Source organism: Terrapene carolina, unplaced genomic scaffold, assembly GCF_002925995.2.
Source record: "Terrapene carolina triunguis isolate 2854851 unplaced genomic scaffold, T_m_triunguis-2.0 Scaffold62, whole genome shotgun sequence".
NCBI lineage: Eukaryota > Metazoa > Chordata > Testudines > Emydidae > Terrapene > Terrapene triunguis.
The window spans coordinates 60,778,293-60,798,191 of NW_020664413.1; the positions used below are offsets into that span (position 1 = coordinate 60,778,293).

General features: G+C 43.3%; 1 protein-coding gene across 3 annotated transcripts in view; it reads left to right on the forward strand.

The window, feature by feature from the left end:
* The window catches only part of PIKFYVE (phosphoinositide kinase, FYVE-type zinc finger containing), a 96,141-nt gene extending 80,684 nt beyond the window's left edge, over positions 1-15,457 (forward strand). For all 3 annotated transcript variants that reach the window (XM_024200970.1, XM_024200971.1, XM_024200972.1), the window contains 9 exons: positions 592-683; positions 1,599-1,763; positions 2,765-2,824; positions 3,341-3,517; positions 4,082-4,185; positions 4,748-4,876; positions 6,288-6,549; positions 10,310-10,384; positions 11,347-15,457. In XM_024200970.1, the coding sequence (XP_024056738.1) occupies positions 592-683; positions 1,599-1,763; positions 2,765-2,824; positions 3,341-3,517; positions 4,082-4,185; positions 4,748-4,876; positions 6,288-6,549; positions 10,310-10,384; positions 11,347-11,462 (1,180 nt within the window). In that variant the 3' untranslated portion in view covers positions 11,463-15,457. The remainder of the gene's footprint in view (positions 1-591; positions 684-1,598; positions 1,764-2,764; positions 2,825-3,340; positions 3,518-4,081; positions 4,186-4,747; positions 4,877-6,287; positions 6,550-10,309; positions 10,385-11,346) is intronic.
* Positions 15,458-19,899: the final 4,442 nt, after the last annotated feature.

The following is a 19,899-nucleotide window of genomic DNA, read 5'->3' on the forward strand; positions in this document are numbered from 1 at the left end:
GCCCCTCAATGTGCTCTTATGGAACTGCCAAGTACTTCAATTTTCTGACAGCACCCAGTGTCCAGATGGTGTCGTCCCCAGTTTCAATAACAGCTGTCTCATAACAGTAATTGAGTCCCATCTGACTGTGGGCCCTTGTCCTGTACCCTCCTAACCAGCTTCTCCACAGAGTTGCATATACACTAGGGTGCAGTGATTGGGCTGCTCCCAATCCTGGAGCTGTGCTGTTTGGCACCATCTGTTATTGACGAGGCCCATGGTCCTGTTTACTCAGCTTGGTGATTTAGAGCATCAGTTTTTGCACTCAGGCAAGTGGGCCTTCCCGGCTGAGATACGGGTGGGTGATCTCGTCCCTGGATAGTTGAGGGAGAGGAGTCATTTTGGAAGGAAGCCTGGAAGTCCACGAGGGGTTGAATGTCTCCCCACAATATGACTCTTTAAATCTGTATGGGGAAGAGGATGTAACTTTAACTTTATCCCCCATTTTAAATGAATGAAAGAATCTAGTGCCCGGGTGAACAATTAGTTTATTTGGTTCACATGGAAAACTTAGTATGGTTATAAATAATTCAGAACGTCTTTCCCTTTCAGTATGTCGGACAACAAACCAAAGAGCAGCAGCCCAGTCCGATTGCCTGAGACTAATGTGGGACAGGCAAACCGCACGGCCGAAGCAGAACAGCGTAAGGTTGTTTTAGAGAAATAGTATCCACATCACAGGCCAGCTTTGATTTAATTACTGAGATCAAATAAGCTTAAGTGTAGGTTTGGATGGAAACTAAGTTAAAGGGAAAATATAACTTGGAAACCAAATCCAATTTGTTCTAAGTTGGGCATTGTAAATTCAGTTTTTGAACTGCTGATATTGGCTTGAAAATCAGTCTGTTACCTGCTCTCTATTTTAAACCAAGTCTCTCACTGGTGTTTTTCTCCTGGTTCTCTTCTCTTCTAGTAACAGATGACCTCAGTTCTTTTTTTATGTAGCAGACTTAAGTATTCTTCTTTGGGCTTTTGTGCCCCATATAGAACTCCAGTTGTGGGGTGTTTTTTTTTTTTTTTGTTTGTTTTTTTTTTTTTTAAGGCTACTGGTTAAATATTTTGAAATTTGGGGAGGAGGGGAAGTTGTAAAATGCCAAGAGTACTTCTCAGTAGAAAAGTTTCCAAGATGCCAATGATTCTTACAATCAGGAAGGTTCCTGGTTTTGTTTTGTTTTTTAAGAGGTGTATCAAATTGTGAGCATGGGAACATCGCCTATGTGTTAGGCTTTCTTCAGCTTGTCTCTTTTCCTCCCCACCCCCCTTTTTTAAAGTATTGGCACTTTAGCACTCCGATGTAGCAATTAAGCAGTCAACTCAGTTTGATGTGTGCGGTTTCTCCAATGACTTCTGAAGTATTAAGGTGTAGCATTCTGTAACACTAGGTCAACTAACCTGTTACTTTTAAATTGATTGGAGGATGGGAAATAGGTTACTGTTGAATGGGCTTTTCCCCTACTGCTGGAAAAGTCACTTGAGACTATTTCTGTGATACAAGCTTCTGGGTTGTAGTGACTATAGAAACAATGATGTCCACTCTTTCCTCTGCTCACTCACTTTAGCAAAAAAGGTTTCCGGAGTTCTGTCCTTCTTCCGTGGCACAGGAGGGAAGAGCCCTGATCTGTCTGCCCAGAAGAAAGAGACCTTACGTGGTGCAGATAGTGCCTACTACCAGGTTGGACAGATGGGCAAGGAGGGTCCGGAGAGCCAAGGAGCAGAGACTCAAGGTATGCTCTCTCATCAGTTGCATCTTTCAACTAGGACTGTTTCATCTCCCAAGATCTAGTCTATTTAAACAAACAAACAAAAAACCCCAAACCTACTCCAGCTGGAATTTTCAAAGAAATGTAAGTGTTAGGTGCCCAAATCTCATTGAAATTCAATGGGCTCCTCTTGAAAATCCCAGCTTCCCTCTTTACTAGACAAGGGACCTTTTTTAAGGCTCCAGGCCTATAGTATCAAGAACAATACATCTTTGGTTTCAGGGTCTTCCAAATTCCTTCAAGTTGGGTGGGTGTAGCGTGAACCAGCGGGCTTCAGTCCATCTCTCCGCTTTACTTTCTGGTCTGCTGTATCACTTCAGTTCATGGAGTAGTAGAAAACAGAAGGAAGGGGGTGGGAGAACTGCATTCACATAAGCTAAAAAGCTTAGTGCTGTCGTCATGCTTCTCTAGTGTGAGTGGTAGCGGCACTCGAAACTCTCACACAGAGCTGTTCTATTGGGAAGCTTGGCCTGGAGGGACTAGAGTAAGACAATTGCTCTCCAGACTGTTTCTAAGAAATTAGTTATATGACTCTTTCACTTCACGGTTATCTGTCAGCAAGTTTAATGAACAATGTGTTTTCTTTAGTATCTACCTACAATATGTTTTGAGGACTCTTCCAGTGACCATCGGTTTTTTATAGCACACTGAGTTTGAATCTTATTTCTAACTTTTGTAATTTGAAGCCCAATTTGACCTTGAATAGTGGAAATGAGGCTAATTCAGTTAGTGAAATAAATGATTTGTGTGTGATTGTGACTCTTTAACTGTTCATGCAGTATCTAATCATCTTCTCGAGGGGTGCTTTAGAACGACTGCTGCTAATAAAAATAAACATTTTGGCAACCCCCAAAGATCTTCCTTTGCTGTGAATGCAATTCAGTACTAAGCATACCTTGTTATAAAACTTGGCTTGTGGTGCTAAACAGACATGCCTGACTTAATGTTCCCCTTGTCTTTTTCAGATGAAGCAGATGGAGGAGATGCACAAAAGAAGCAGCTAGCAAATCCTCATGTGGAACTTCGTGAGTAGGAAATAATTTGGGGCTCTTAATTGAGAATCACATGGTGGCATACTGCCCTCTTCACAAAACACAGCACTACCTCCCTAATAAAACTTGGAGTTGATGAGTTGACAGTTCAACTTGGGCAGGAAAATGTCAGGTTGCAGTGCAATGGCATTCTTACTGACAAGTCCAAGTGTTAATTACAAAAACAGCCCTACAAAGTCTAAATTACCATCACATCTTGTTTTGAAGCGCTATCCATTGGGATGTAACATGGGCTAATTTTGTGTCAGTATGAAAATAAAAACAAAAACCACCCTTTTCTTTTTTAATTACTGCTTAGCCAGCTTTCTACGCTCTTAAAGCATACAGGTGGATAAGAGAGTAACTGTAACTTAAAAATAACCTTTGTAGTGAGGGTAAGGGATCTTAAAAGCTCTTGAAAAATATTACTGACTGGCTGTCTCTCTTGGGAAAACAAGCCTTGCATTTTCTAATTAATGAAGGACCTTCTCCCTCCACGTCTCTCTGCAGAGTTTTCAGATGCTAATGCCAAATTCTATTGCCGGATTTATTATGCCGGGGAGTTCCATAAGATGCGTGATGTGATACTCGGGAGCCGTGAGGAGGACTTCATCCGCTCCCTGTCTCACTCTCTGCCCTGGCAGGCCCGTGGAGGCAAGTCAGGAGCTGCGTTCTATGTGACGGAAGGTAAAACTGGCTAGCTTATTTCTTCCCCTTTCATAGTGAAAATCTTCTTACACATTTCTTGTGGGAGGGGTGTTTTCTGTACCTTTAGTGCGGCACTTGGGGGGGTTGGAGAACTAAACTGAAAACCCCAAAGCACAACTGGAGGACAGGCTTTCATAAAGCACACACTGAAAATGCCAACGGTACCCACTCATCAGCAGTGCTGAAAATAGCTGGCCAAGGAGGTTAAGTATAAAACTCCTATTTTCTCATGGCTTCAAGGGATGCCAGTTTTTAATATAATTGAATGATTACAGTTTTCTTTCAATCTTTCTGGCTTTCACGGTTAAGGCAAATCAGACTTTTGTTTTTAATTCCTTCAAATGAGCCAACACCTAGAACTGTAAAGCCTATGGACACAACTTTCTGCTGCTAAGGTTTAAAGAGGAAATTACAGTTTATAAGGTACACAGTTGAAGTTAGATTCTTTGAAGGGTTTGGGGGGGGGTGTCTCTATGTATATTTACAGTAAATGTTGTTTTCCTACATCTGGAATGACATAGCCTTTCTCTAATGTGGAAACAGATGACAGATTCATTTTGAAGCAGATGCCCCGTCTGGAGGTCCAGTCCTTCCTTGACTTTGCCCCACACTACTTCACTTACATCACTAATGCTGTTCAGCAGAAGGTAGGAGCTTGTATAGCCTGGTGTTTGGAACGTGGCTTTTATTTAAATAGTTAATTGTTTTCAGGCCAGTCGTATTAAAATGAGGGGGACTAACAGCAGGGCCGGCTCCAGCGTTTTTGCCGCCCCAAGCGGCGGGAAAACAAACAAAAAAAGCCGCGATCGGTCGTCATTCCACGTCAGCTCTACCACCGCCGCTTCATTCTTCGGTGGCAATTCGGCGGCAGGTCCTTCCCTCTGAGAGGGACTGAGGGACCCACTGCTGAATTGCCGCCGAAGAGCCAGACGTGCCGCCCCTTTCCTTTGGCCGCCCCAAGCACCTGCTTGCTGCGCTGGTGCCTGGAGCCGGCCCTGACTAACAGATATGAAAGGTATAATGGGGAGTTGGGTATATATTGGCAGTCTGATAGAAAGAAAGGATGTGTTTTTAAATTTAAAATGCAGAAATTTTGCCAGGACTTAAAAATCAAATGTATTGGGATGAAAAATGAAAGTTCTGGTGCACAGAAATGTAACGCTTACTACCATAACTATTGGAATGTTATCACTCTGTTCTCTTGATCAGAAACCAACAGCACTGGCCAAAATACTTGGAGTGTATCGGATTGGATACAAGAACTCTCAGAACAACACTGAGAAAAAGCTGGATCTGCTTGTCATGGAAAACCTTTTCTATGGCAGAAAAATGGCTCAGGTGAGGAATAACTATGCGATGCATCGTTCTCTTCCAAAGTGCTTCTTCTGACACAGAGAGCTGCAATAGGGCTGCCACTGATACTAATGGGGCATCTTCACCCTAAAGATGTTGACTCAGGCCTTGTCTACACTTATCCGGGGTTTGACACATGGCGATCGATGCATCGGTGGTCGATTTAGTGGGTCTAGTGAAGACCCGCTAAATCGACCGCAGATCTCTTGCCCATCGACTCCCGTACTTCACCTAAACAAGAAGCGCAAGGGGAGTCGACGGGAGAGTGTCTCCAGTCAACCTCACGTAGTGTGGACCCCACGGTAAGTAGATCTCAGTACGTCCACTTCAGCTACGTTATTCACATAGCTGAAGTTGTGTAACTTAGATCGATCTCCCGCTGTAATGTAGACCAGGCATAAAAGTGTCATCTTCAAATGGCTTCTACTGCTATAGTTAAGATTGCAACCTTTTTTCCATTAGATGTCCTATATTTGTCCTTGCATCTCTGGCTATTCACGGTGGCTTGCCCTGAACTGCAAGGTTTAAATTGAAGACTCAGAATTTTTTTGAATGTTAGAAGAAAATTAGCCAAAATCACACACAACTTAAAATTTGACTTGATCTTTTTAGATCAAAAAAGGCTTATTGCTGACCGTCTATCCTTACCAGGTGGTTAAATCTTGACCCTATGCCTAAACTACTATTTGAAGAAATGTGGTGGTGGTTTAAGCATATTATAGTGTCTGCGGTATCTAATTCTAATGGTTTTAATGTATATGTGATCTGCTTGTCCTGTGGTGGCTTGCTGCCTCAGAGACATTCTATATTTGAGCTTAACTTCTTGCTAGACTGGTGGAGCACAGCTGTTTGGTAGCTGAAGGGACCAGGTTTCTAGGCCAGATCAACAGGTTTGTATGGCCTATCTTGTACTGTGTTTGCAGCAACCACAACTGGCTACAATTCTACAATTAATCCTCTAACCTTCCCAGCCACACCATGGCCTGTTTCATGTAAGATTCACCCTCTCCCGAATGTCTTCTCCTTACGACTGACCTGTGGGGTTCCCAGTAAGCAGAATGCAAACATCAAAAAGTGGCAGCATCCGCTTTCTTTTATATTCAGCAGTTTTAGAAGAAAATATCATGTCAGGTCACCTTTAAAGTCCAAATCATAATACAATAAAATCTGTAAGCAGTGCACTGACATCTTCTTCAAGGTCCATTGATTAGTTACCACTCAATCCTATATATACAACTTGGGAGTAATTGATTTAAGAGTAAGATATTTGACATTTCATGCTCTCCTAGTAAAACAATTTGTAGTTTTTGATACACTGGTCTCTCTAACAGAGTGGAAAGTGGGTAAAACAGACTTTCTTCCAATGAAACAAAGTGCTCTTGTCCTCCCCTGCCAGGTGTTTGACCTGAAGGGCTCCTTGCGGAACAGAAATGTGAAAACAGACACTGGGAAGGAAAGCTGCGATGTTGTCCTGCTAGATGAAAATCTCTTGAAGATGGTACGGGACAACCCTCTGTATATCCGCTCCCACTGCAAGGCTGTGCTGAGGGCTTCCATCCACAGCGATTCCCACTTTCTTTCCAGCCACCTCATCATTGACTATTCCCTGCTGGTTGGCCGCGATGATACTAGCAATGAGCTGGTGGTTGGGATCATTGGTATGTAATCTTTGCTCTTGCTCTTTCAAGTACTTAACTTTAACTTCATGGACTTTAGTATCAGAGGGGTAGCCGTGTTAGTCTGAATCTGTAAAAAGGAACAAGGTCCTGTGGCACCTTTTCCGCAGGGAGCCCTTGCGTCTGATGAAGTGGGCATTCACCCACGAAAGCCTATGCTCCAATACTTCTGTTAGTCTTAAAGGTGCCACAGGACCCTCTGTTGCTTTTTTCATGGACTTTGTGTTTCTTATCACCACCATACCATATCTGTGGTTATTCGTGACTTCTGCATCTTCCTTTGAATTAAGCTGTGTGTTGGTGGCGGGGCGGTTCACGGTGAACCTTTCTGAAGCCTCCCTTGGAGTCAGAGCCATATCTGTGGCTAATATATTTGAAGAATTATGTGGGCGAATGACCCCATTCAAACATTCACTGGATCCACCCAACTCAACAAAGGCACATGTCATAAGCACTTGCCTTTCACCTTGCTGAAGTAAGATCACACTGACTGTGAAAGCTTAAGGATTTCTCACTCCTTTCTTCCCGGCCTGCCTGTTTGCTCGTAACCCTAGCTGTTCAAATGCTAACATGCATGCTGAGTACCTTTTACAGTCATTTAAAGTAAAGTCAAGTTGGTGTCTAATTTGCATGCCTTGGAGTCAAAGTCCATGTTAAAATAGAGAGTGGATTATTTATGCCACCTTACATACTTCTCCTCACTGCCTTTCCTGTCCAAGCTGAATGGCAATTTAAGTCAACTTGCAATAAACTTACAGAGATGGGCCTAGAAAAAATGCATAGGTTTGATTTAATTTTTTTTTTTAATTTTTTTTTTAAGACTAGAAGGGACCTTATGGTCAATGCAGGAAGTCAGCCTAGATGTACAGGCTGTAGAATTTCACCTGTTCGTTCCTGTATCACACCTAATAACTTAGTGTTGAACTAGAACACTCCTTAGACAGCCAATCTTGAATAAAAGGCTTGGCTGGTGAATCCATTCCATATTTGAAACCCCTTAGGGGAAAATTGGTTTTCAAAATAAAGATGCCAACGCATCCCAAAGGATGTTTCCAAACTGAGGTCTCTTAAGATGGGAGCTAGGGAATCCTCTGTGCTTCCTATTGAGCTCTCAGAATGGCTTTCAGTGTTTAATAGTTGAAAGAACTGAAGCCAAAATTTCATGCCGTTAAAAGCAGCAGCCCCAAATGTTCCATGTACAGTAAATGTAAATTAGTACTTCCGTTAAGTGGTGGTGGTTTTGATTCTGCACAATTAACTAGATTGGCCAAAACTAAATGTCGTAGAGGGAGCAATCTCTTGCGTTAGCCTGGGAAGGATTTAGATGGCCTAGTTGGTCTCCATAACTGATTTCCAGGGATTTCTTACTTTCAAAAAGTTTTTGTTTTTAACTAAAGTTGGAAATTGCACAAACCTATGAGTCTTTTGGGAGAGCAAAGGGGGAGGGGGCGAACCTACCAGTACTGGGATGTTTCCTAATTTATATAATGAAAACAGCTTGAAATTGTAGCTCTCCCTCTAAATGAAAAGCACTGATGAATATTTCACTACACCTCTACCCCGATATAACACGAATTCAGATATAATGTGGTAAAGCAGCGCTCTGGGGGGCGGGGCTGCTTTACCGTGTTATATCCGGCAGCGGGGCTCGGGCAGAGATTTAAAGGGCCCAGGGCTCTGGCCGCTGTGGGGAGCCCCGGGCCCTTTAAATCACCATCGGAGCCCTGCCGCCGCTACCCCGATATAACGCGGTTTCACCTATAACGCGATAAGACTTTTTTTGGCTCCCGAGGCCTGCGTTATATCGGGGTAGAGGTGTATTTTGCATGTTCATTCCCACAGTCACTTAAGCAGTGTCAGCCAATTTTCTAAGTAGTGAATCTCTTCATATGATGAGCTAGCTCTGTACCAAGAGCATTGTAAGCAAACTTAGTGGAAAAATGGGCACTTCATCTGTTTCCCTTGTCTGCTAACGGCGGGATCTGTTGTTTTCCTATAATAACCACTACCTGCGTTTGTTAGTTATTCGGGTAGCATTTTACATTAGATGATTAGGTATTCCTGCATATATCCTGAAAAAGATGGTGATAGTACAAAATTTTAGGCGTTATGGAAGGCTTATTTGCCTCTGCTGGATGATGAATAAACATATCAGAGAAGTAAGCATATGGATCTCTGACTACATGTCACGCTGTTTCTCCATCACTTCCGCTGGTACCTGTCATACTAAGGTGACTTTGAATACATTCAAATTCAAGATCTACAGAACTAACTCTGGTCCTAATACAATCTAAAGCTTTGCATCATTTATTCTTTTGCTTACAAATGTCCATTTGTACAGACTGCTCTTAACTTTTCAAGTGAAAATTGGTTGTAGTTCATCTATAATTTACTTACACACACACACACACACACACACACACGCTCTCTAAAATTTATTTATTTATTTTCTGGAAATCACTTCTGTTTTTAACCTGAATCCCTCAGGGAAACATGCCTTGAGTATTGCTGGATTGAGTTGAGAAGAGAAAAATAATTCAGTATTCCCTGAAGAACCGATGGGAATAGTTTTTTATTCCTCTTGCATTCTACTTTGTGCTTACAAAGATGCCACTTTTATCCAAAAACAGGCTGCGTCAGTGTTCCCACTTTGTTCTGTTTTAAAAAGAGGCGAATTCATACCTGAGGTCATTGCCATTTGAATAGCTACACAAAGGGCTGATGCTAGGACCATCATTGTTTGCATTTTGTTCAGTAAATTCTCTTCTGCCCCACTGCTTGTGCATAGCTCACCACAAAGCGTGGGCTATTGAAGGAGTTTCAGTAAATATTGGAAAATATTTGTGCAGTGAATGGAAAATCTGTAATCGGCAGGTCTCCGTGAAAGCAACAACATTCACTTAAAAATAACACTTTCCGTAAATAATAATAAGCCTTGAATATAAGGCTGGGCAACTGCAATGAGTAAGTGCTAGGATGAAGACTAATTGATGTTGCTTACAGGGACTCTGTACAACATGTGGGAGAGCAATAAGAGAAGCAGGATGACCTAATGAAGAATTTTTTTTTTTTTTTTAAACAATGTTTTTCTCATAAGCCTGAGAAGCTGTATTGACTTTAGCTCATGTGCCAAGGAGAGAGGTTTAGAAGCAACCCTGGGACTTTCCTGCCCAAGCCATGCTGTCCTCCTTTCCTTTTGTTCAGGGTAACCTCTGGCATTCCCAGCCCTTCTTTCCATAAAGGAAAGTTGGGAGGTGCTCTGAAAGCCGCACCAGTTGCTTTTTGTGGGCAAAAGAGACTTTAATAAAGGGTAATAATACTAGCTTAAAATGAATGAGTTGCTAGATCTTAAGCCATCGCTGGGCACCCTTGATCATCAACCACCTTATGAACTGTAGGACCAGTGTGGGGCGGCTCCTTGCACATGTAGGGTTGGGGTCAGCTGGATGAAGAAAAGTTCATAACAAGGTGCTTGGAGCTCTCACTAATGTGAGTGAAGGCAAAGCATATCTGAGCAATATCTTTGTGTACATAGTGAATAGCTGGTGTGTTCTCATTGCTACTGAGCTATTTCCCCTGCCAGCGTGAGACCCCGCTGGCTAAGAATGTGAAATTGTTCTGTTGGCAGCAAATGCTTGCAACTTGAATTTCTTTGCCACATGCCAGGATTGTAGTTCTAATTACCCAGAAATATCTCTTTGGAATATGAACTTCATGACGCGTCTTTCTGTACTTGTAACAGATTACATTCGCACCTTTACCTGGGACAAAAAGCTTGAAATGGTGGTGAAGTCAACAGGCATCCTGGGAGGACAAGGTGAGTCCAAGACCCACCCAATATTATTTCTGATAACCCACTCTATTGGCACTGCTATTGACAGATTTCAGGCAATACTATTTTCTCTCCCCTTCACCCCCACCACTCTTTTTCTCTCGTACAAATTTATTGTTGCAACTCTTTCCTCTTCTCCCTCATTCCCAAGGCTGTGCACAGTGTAAGAGTCTTGTGTTCTCACAATGTATCTACATGGGTGGTACTGTTAATTGGCCTATTACGTAGGTGACCCTGCCCTACAAAAAGTATCTCACTGCTCTCCCGTCTTAGAGTAACGCTATCTCTGTATTGTTGGGTTATTTGCAGGGGTCACTAATCTTTTAAAAGCAGATTCAGAAATGCCCATTTTCTTGGTTTTGGGGAACGAAATCTCTTCTGTGAAAACTCCCTGCACCCCGTGTGCTCAGACGATCTGATTCCTCTCTTCCGCCTGCGACCCTTCCTCCCGGATATCACAGCCACACTGCCTTCCCAAACCATGCTGAAGTGGCTCACGCTACTCGCTGTGATGTCGAAGTTCCCCTCAGCACGAGTGCTTGACCATGTGACTTTCTAGTATCATTACACCTGTGCCGGTTGTGAGGAGCTCAAAGGGGAAATGCTTACAAATGAGCTGTCAGCAGCTCAAGAGGAAGAATTGTCTTGTGGCTGAGGCACTTGACTGGGACACGGGAGTCTGTGTTCAGTTCTCAGCTCTGCCCTGCCTGGTGTTGGACTAGTCACGTCACTTCTGTCTCCGAGCCCATCTGTAAAATGGGGCTACTACTTCCTTTATCTTGTTTGCTGAGAGACTCTTGCACCATGGGTGGGTGGGTGGGTGGGTGCAGCAGTCCGTGCTATAGAGCCCCAAGGCTCTAGGTACTACTGTAATACAAACCTGATTTTTCCTGTGTGAACTCTGGTCCATCTCAAACTGTGGCATTATTGTCTCTTTTAAACACTAGGTAAAATGCCAACTGTGGTCTCTCCAGAACTGTACCGGACCAGGTTTTGTGAAGCAATGGACAAGTATTTCCTGATGGTGCCAGATCATTGGACAGGGCTGGGTCTGAATTGCTGAGCTAAAGCACACGTTGTGGTGGGCGGGGAAGCACAGTGAAAGAAAACATTTCCTGATAGAAGAGGACACAAACACCCTGGACTTTACGTTGCCGTTCCAGCTCCCTGCAGTAGGCAAAAGGATTGCAAACCTGCGTCTGCACAGGCCACGTGCATCTGAAATGTAAAATCTGCATCTTACCTGCACTTCAGTTTCTGACCTGAGAGATTACAGATAAGGCTGGCAGATGCAAGCTATTGTAGGGATCAGAGTTGGAACATATTACTCAAGAAGATTGAGAATGGGGTGATTTATTAGCTCAGCCACAGGAAAGAGGACAGCATCCAATACAGATTTTTGTACACTGTCCCACATATCAGAGCACTGAAACCTGGTGCTGGCCAGTTTATGATGGAACACTTTGGAGAGAAATAGGTGAGCTCTGCAAGTATTACACAACTTGTACAGTGGCTAACGTGCATTTGAATCTGTAGAGCGGATGTGTGTGATTTGCATCAGTGTCTAGTGTGATAGTGCAAGGGACATAGAAAGCTTTGAAATAAGCACCCTGGTCATGGAAAATCTAAGTCAATTCATATCCACAATGTTCATTACTGCTACAGTGGTCTGAAGCAGACCTTGTAAGAATCAGAGTGAATAACTTGTCCTGTTATGCACTTTACAAGTTCCATTCTTACAGGCTTCTGTAAACAATATTTGTGTGTTGTAGCCAGCTATGACCATTACATTGTCCTTTTATTTGTACTGAACTTCTATGCAGCTAAGTTCATTGCAGTAAAGTGCAATTTGCCCTGCCTGTCATAAATTAGTTTTCAGCAGCCTCACACAGAAATGGAGCAGTCGAACACTGCAAAAACCTGAAAACAATAGGAACGTAAACCAGACATTCCCAAAGCCCCAGAAGCAAACTAATTAAACTACAGATCTCTCTTATCCCGTTCAAGAGAGACTTCTGTGCAAGAAGCACTGCCTTGTCTTGCATGATGAATCATGCTGCCTTAATGGTAGCTTCTTTTTTAATGATACTAACGTCCTTTGAAGATAAATTCCAATCATTTCATTTCATTCCCACAAAACTTTGACTATCACATTCCTTCAAAGTAAAAAGTCTTGCCAGCACAATATTTTTCTTACGTTCTTAAGATAAGATTCCACATCCAGACCTCAGTGACATTTCATACATATAAACCAGATTGAAAACCCTTCTAAACAATATTTGCTTCTGCAGCATTGAAATGAATGTTCAGTTTTCTTGGTGCTCTGTGTGGAAACGGAATTAGTAGGTGTTTTTGGTATGATGTGCAGGGATCTGTGGATCGCCACAACTTGAAAATAAGCACTTCTTTCATTTTTATTCATTTTACTTATTTTTTTGTAGACGTGCCAAGAGTTTACTTATTTTAGCTTCAATACAATAAAGGCCAGTAAAATGAGGGTATTGTATGTATGTTAGAGGCAAGTTCCATTGTCCTTGGAACTTGCCTTGTAGGACATAGGCAACAGCCAAAATTAAATATGACGTCTGAGACGGCACAAGTATTCAGGGCCATTATCTGCTATGATGGGCTGTCGCTAATACTAGCTTCAGTGCAGTAACTGAGTCTTAACTACGCATTTCCCTCTACCCAACACTTCTCTTTCTAGGGTAATGGTAATTCATATACCCAAGCATGGGGGTTAGAGAAGGTGGATCGGGCAATTAAAAAATTTCAGCAGTGGTGACCTGATCCAGGTTGTTCGTATAAAAATGCAGCTTGGTGTTGAGCTGCTGTTAAGTGACGCTGCTGTAGCGTTCATGTCCTATCAAGCAAAAAACTCCTTTCGATTCTTACATTTGGTTGATCCTACTGTAGAAAGAGGAAGGAGAGGAGTCTAACTTGGGTTTAAGCTGGAGAAGTCCCATTCCCTTTGTACAGCGTGATTGTTCGTGTTTCTGAATCCGTTAGTCATCAACTAGTTTGCAGTGCACGCCAAGGATGGCTGAAGGTGACAATACTGCATGTCTCCCTACAGCAGAATCCCATAAATCCAGTGAGTCAAGCACTGATGCCTGAGGTGCAGCTGTTGCATGTTTATGCATTTTCTTCCCTCTAATGTTCTAACTTACATCAGAGTCATGCTTACCCGGATATATCTGGCTTTCAGTGGGGTTGTGCTTTTTGCTCAGTTTGACAATTAAGTTGGCTTTGTACAAGGTCAAGTGACTTACCCAGTATCATGGAATTATTGCTTTTAACTAAGAATGCAACTCAACCATGTTTTCATTCCTATTGTATGTAGATTTTTCTAGCTCTAGGAGGAAGCATCACTACATATCTGCCCCAAAAGGAAGAGCCCATGACACTGACTTATATGGCTGCCCCAGGTCTATATTACAAGTTTTCACTTTTTATTTCACTCTTCTCCAGCTGACCCAGAAAAGCTAATTTATACACTCGTCTCTAACCCACGCTGACAGCTCAATTGACACACTGTCAAGTGGATTTTATCAGCTGTGTGTTAGGAGTAACAGACCAAATCTGAACATGGGTAACATTCCGGTTTCTGCTCTCTGCTATAGTCCTTACACTCCACAACATCCTCATTTTGATACAAAGAATAGTTACTCTGTAGAGTGATGTATGGTTTTTTCCCTTTGCTGCTACTTAAGCCGATGGTTATTAGTAACTCTGCTAACCATGGTTCTGATGCAACATAGTCAGTACTTCCCATCATTGGGATCAACAGACTGAGACCTTCAGCACTGCATGAAAAGAGACCGATGTAGACCTGCCTTTTTGTGTGTGTGTGTGTGTGTGTGTGTGTGTGTGACTTTGGCCAGCTGATTTGCAGTACAACTACTTGAAACCTGAAAATGTCCCTTGAATTCAGGGCCAGATCCTCTGCAGGTACAAACTGGCATAGTTCTTCTGAGGTCAATGGAGTTATGCCAATTGACATCAGCTCAGGATCTCTCCTGTGACGGTGGTGGTAGCACTCAGGCAGTAAATTACTTGTCCTGGTCTGACTGAGGCTGAGAATAAACAGTGCTGGCCTTGGAAAATAAAGGGGCACCGATATTCACTGTGATCTTGAAGGTTTTACAGATTTGAAGTACTTGATGATCTTATTCAGCTGGGGCAAAGTTCAAGAGGCAACACCTACTGAAAGGCGCCGCAGCACATAGCTATATATTGTGCAATAGGAAGGAAGTATCAGCAACAGTAATGAAATTGGCAGCTCCTTACAGGTGTTCTCCATTAGGATAAGAACTATCCTAGCATTTCACCTGCTACAAAACTGAGTTCCTCCAAAAGAAAGCAACAAGCAGTATTTTGGCACACAAAAGCCAGCGTTTCACATCTGAAAACTCCTGTCAGGGCGAAAACTAGGCTGGTGAGATGCTGGTGTCTGACTGGAGCTGAGCTGGATCAGGATCCCTGAAGTATTAATGCAGGGGACTATAACTCGCAGTATTATGGCTCTGGTTAGTGCAATGTTTTCTCTTAATTTTGTAACACGGGTGTATGTACATAGAGTAAATAATCAACTACAAATTGCAATCATGAAGCAGCACTTCCTCAGATGCTGCATTAGCTTTTGTATAAATCTAGGAGTTCAGGCAAATGTGTTAATCTTGTCTAATGCAAGAAGTGACAACTCATTTTTGTGTTACAGTATCTGTATAGCACAACTTCTTTTAATTGCTTGGGGCTGGATTCTGCCATCCTTATTCACACGGAGTATCACCTTGCTATATAAGTAGCCCCATATGAGACCAATGGAGCTGCGTGCATAGTAAGATGCTCCTCAATGTGTCTAAAAGCATAGCAGAATGAGACCCTTAGTTACCAGAGATGAGATGAGCCACATTCAAAAGCACTCAATGTACCATAATATGTATATATTTCTATTGTACCTTGGTTCCAGCTGTGTTTTATATGATTCTGACATGTTAAACTATTTAAAAGTAACTGCCTTGACTACTTGGAAAACTGAACTGTATGTAGATAGCAGTCCCAATAAAGTAATTAAAATATACTTACTACTCTTTACATTCTTTACGTGCGTTTGATAAGAATCTCATCAAATTATAGCCAATAAACGTTGCGTGTCTACAGAGGCATTGGCATGATTTAGGCAAGATGGCTGAAAAACTTTTTTCTCCCACCCCTCCCAGCCAATAATTGGGTTAGTCCCTAATCTCAGGGTATGTCTGCACTGCAGTTGGGAGGTGTAAATGCAATGTAGGGGCCCGCCCAGGACCCCAGGTACCTACTTGAGTGGCTGCCATACGTGCTATCCAGGCTTCCCTGCTCTTGAACTAGATTTGATCCAAAGCTAGATCAAAACTAGCTGGGGTCTGTCTACACGTGCTGTAATCACACCTCCCAGGTGCAGTGTTGACATACCTTAAAAGGTAAAAAGTTTTCATGGTCCCTCTTGGCGAAAGGGGAGGAAAATAATGAGAGCAGGCTGCTTGCTCAATGAGTTTTTTAATTTTGAGTGAGCACAGTAGTTTAACATCTAAATTAGAGCAAGGTTGTGTGTGGCCCTTTCACATGTGAGCACTCACTCAAGCACTCCCATTGGAGTGAATGGGCTTGATAATCTGGCCCTTAATGTGCTACCATATTGGACACCAGGTTTAAGAATGAACTAGACTCCCCCGATTTTGGACAGGTGATGCTGTCAGTAGGCAGAATCCACCTCAGGAGAGTGAGCGTTGTACGCTGTCACGACACTCTTGAGTTGGCAAAAGTCATCTCTGGGTATCATGGCTCGTATTATGCAAGACTGTATCAGTCTAAGTAGTTTGAATCCTCTCTGGAGACTGTCTTGCCCTTGCCAGGAGATGGACTTGGTGGATTTAGGGTGTCTCACCACCACAAGGGATCCCATGGTAGCTGTAGTATTGCAGGTGGGATGGAAAAAGGGTAAATGGTGTAGGAAGGAACCCGTGAATAATAGTCCTGGCATAGCAACTCAGTCTCTGTATCGAAAATAAAATAGCAGCTCACCTTGGTAAAACGTGTGGGTGGGAATGAGTGAAACATGCTTAGATTTGGGTCACCAGAGCACTCTCACTAGAGCTATTGTCTCTATATGTGCATTTTTACATAGCATAGAAGAGGGTCCTTTAAACACCTTAGCCTGATGGTGTCAACAGATCTCTCCTACTTCGAAGTGAATGCACATATCTTGCCTGCCCGTGTGGAAGTTTTGCTTTTAGTGCATGTGCTGTGCTGGGTGATGCATCCGTTTCCCATCCTGCTTTAAGATGGCAGCTCCCTCCATAGGAGTAACTATCTTTAAAGACTTGATGAGCAAATGCATGGAATAATCCCTTACCTGGGTTTGAGGCCTTGGGGCTGCTCTGACTGATGTAGTTGGTATTTTCCAGAGCTCCTTGACATAGGACCTCAGGCCTGATGCCCCGGGTGATTTCTAAGGCTACGTCTTCACTACAGGGGGGGGTCGATTTAAGATACGCAAATTCAGCTACGCGAATAGCGTAGCTGAATTCGACGTATCGCAGCCGACTTACCCCACTGTGAGGACGGTGGCAAAATCGACCTCCGCGGCTTCCCGTCGATGGCTCTTACTCCCACCTTCGCTGGTGGAGTAAGAGCGTCGATTCGGGGATCGATTGTCGCGTCCTGACGGGACGCGATAAATCGATCCCCGAGAGGTCGATTTCTACCCGCCGATTCAGGCGGGTAGTGTAGACCTGCCCTAAGAGGAAACAACACACACTTCCAGCCTCCTGTTTAAGGACCAATTTCCCCCCCATCGCATCTCCTAATTGATGACTCATCATGTCATGCAGCACTTTGTGACCGCCTCTCTTCCACCAGGAGGTCCGACATCTGGTCCATGTGCAGGATACAGACCATCCAGGTCCCAGCTCCTTAATACCCTCTTCATTTCAGATTGGGCTCTTGAGGGGAAACCCTCAATACAGCTACCTATTAGGAATGCCGTGTGTCTGAACAACCTTCATCTATTTAACCAGGTCAAGAGATTTACTTTTCAATAATCTAACTTTAGAGGACTGGCTATAAGGATCCCTTTAATCTCTTCCAAAGCCAGTAACTCTGACTAGAGACATGCGTCCTTCTCCTTGGTCCCAAACAAATGATGTAACTAAGAGCTTTGCCCCAACAGTTTAAAGATGCCTGAGATACTGGCATTGCAGTTGGAAAGAATCAGTGCTACTCTGGCCAGCAAGTGTCCAGTGGTTCTGGTTCATTTTTTCCTTTTATGGACATATGTGAAGTATTTTTTTCATTGAAGTTTTCTCTCACACTTTGCTTTCGTTTGTTTTGAAAAGTTGTTGCATCTGAAGGCGTCCGTTTCAGGGGAGAACGTTCAACTTGCTTAGAAGTCTGTCTGACCTCCACAAGAGCGAAGAGCTAGAGTTAATTGACAGAATGGCTGGAGGTTTTAAGTGACTTGAACATTCAGCTGGCCAGTTTTGTTTCATTTTTTTTATATTTTTCTATTAAAATTCTGTTTCAAAGTCCATCAAAAACCTCTTATTTTTGTGCTTTACTAAGGGGTTCCTTCTTATTCCAAAAGCTTGTTCCCTTTTTGTGTATGGACTCTAATGTGTTTCTCTACCAGGCACCCTGGTGAGATTATACACTGTGGAGTGGTTACATTTACCTTTTGGAGGGATCTATTCTCAGCTGGTTACTTAGGGCATTTAGATACTTATTAGCCCTGCACATTATAACTGCAGAGAATAACTGGCTGCTGAAATAGAAAAGCTTAATAGTGGGCATTTAATGGTTTCCTTTTATCCAGAAATATCTCAAAGTGCTTCACAGATTGTACGCAATCACTTCTACCTCAGCCTCTGGGAGTGGCGGCACAGCAGTCATGCCACTGTAGCGAAACTTGATAGTGACCTAGTTTGTAGTGGAAATGCAGAATTTAACATCACGGGGGGAGCTTAGGTATGTGAACACTTTGATCGGGACCCTGGGGCAACATTCCCCGTTCTCCCCAAGAAGGACCATGTAAACTTTCATAACCTTGCCTCAGCACAGTGGGCTGGGCTAGATGACCTTGAGGGGGTCCTTTCCAGCCCTATGTTTCTATGATAACCACCAAAGAGCCAGAACCTCAGCCTGTTCTGGCATCACCAGGAATGCTGGAGGCAAAGATTGCTTGATGCTCCCAAGTGAAAAGTGGAGCCACTAACCTCTCCTGTCAGAGCTGGGAGCTGAAGAAGCAAAGGGCAAGTAAGTGTGTGTGTGTGTGTGTGTGTGTGTGTGTGTGTGTGTGTGTGTGTGTGTGTGTGCACAACACAACTGAACCTCCATCCCCAGTTGTGGTCAGACAAAGAAAACAGTAGAGTCTAAGGATATGTCTACAGTGCAATGTAAGCCCAGAATTAGTACAACTCGAGTTAGCAGTCCGTGGGTTTAACCTACGGCTTGACCATCTACAATCATTAGCCCAGGTTAGGAATTGTTGAACCTGGGGCTGTGGTGTCTACACTGCACCAAGTGACTGAGTCCAACCATGCATATCCCAGACTTTCTAGCGCCCGCCTCCCCAAATGTGGCCACTCTAGCCCTTTTGTTCATGGTGTAGTGTGGGGAAACTTGACTGTCCACCGGACTTGATGGTGCAGAGGACAAAGGAAGATAGCATGTGGGATACTTTTGGCAGACTCCCAGAGCATGAGTTTAGTGGGACTGTGTCTACACTGGGATGGGGACTGCTGGGGGGGGGGGGGGTGGGGTGAGAAGCATCTAAGTTTGTAAGGGCATTGAAAGTGTTAAGATCAGTTTAAACAACAAGGAGTCTGGTGGCACCTTAAAGACTAACAGATTTATTTGGACATAAGCTTTCGTGAGTAAAAACCTCACTTCTTCAGATGCATCTGAAGAAGTGAGGTTTTTACTCACGAAAGCTTATGCCCAAATAAATCTGTTAGTCTTTAAGGTGCCACCAGACTCCTTGTTGTTTTTGTAGATACAGACTAACACGGCTACCCCAGACACTTAAGATCAGCTTAGAATGTGTTTTGCTTTTATTTCATTGGCCCAAATCCGACTTGTAATCACTTAAAATCTATCTTTCATAGTTAATAAATTTGTTTGTTTATTCTACCTGAAGCAGTGAGTTTGGTTTGAAGCGTGTGACAGAGACTCCCCTTGGGATAACAAGCCTGGTACATATCAGTTTCTTTGTTAAATTGACACACTCATATAAGCTTGCAGCGTCCAGCGGGCATAACTGGACATTGCAAGACGGAGGTTCCTAGGGTTGTGTCTGGGACCAGAGATATTGGCCAGTGTCATTCGGTTGCACAATCCAAGGAGCAGCTTACATGCCAGAGGCTGTATGTGAACAGCCCAGGAGGGGGGTTCTCACAGCAGAGCAGGGTCAGGCTGGCTCCCAGAGTCAAGGATTGGAGTGACCTAGCAGATCACTGGTCTAC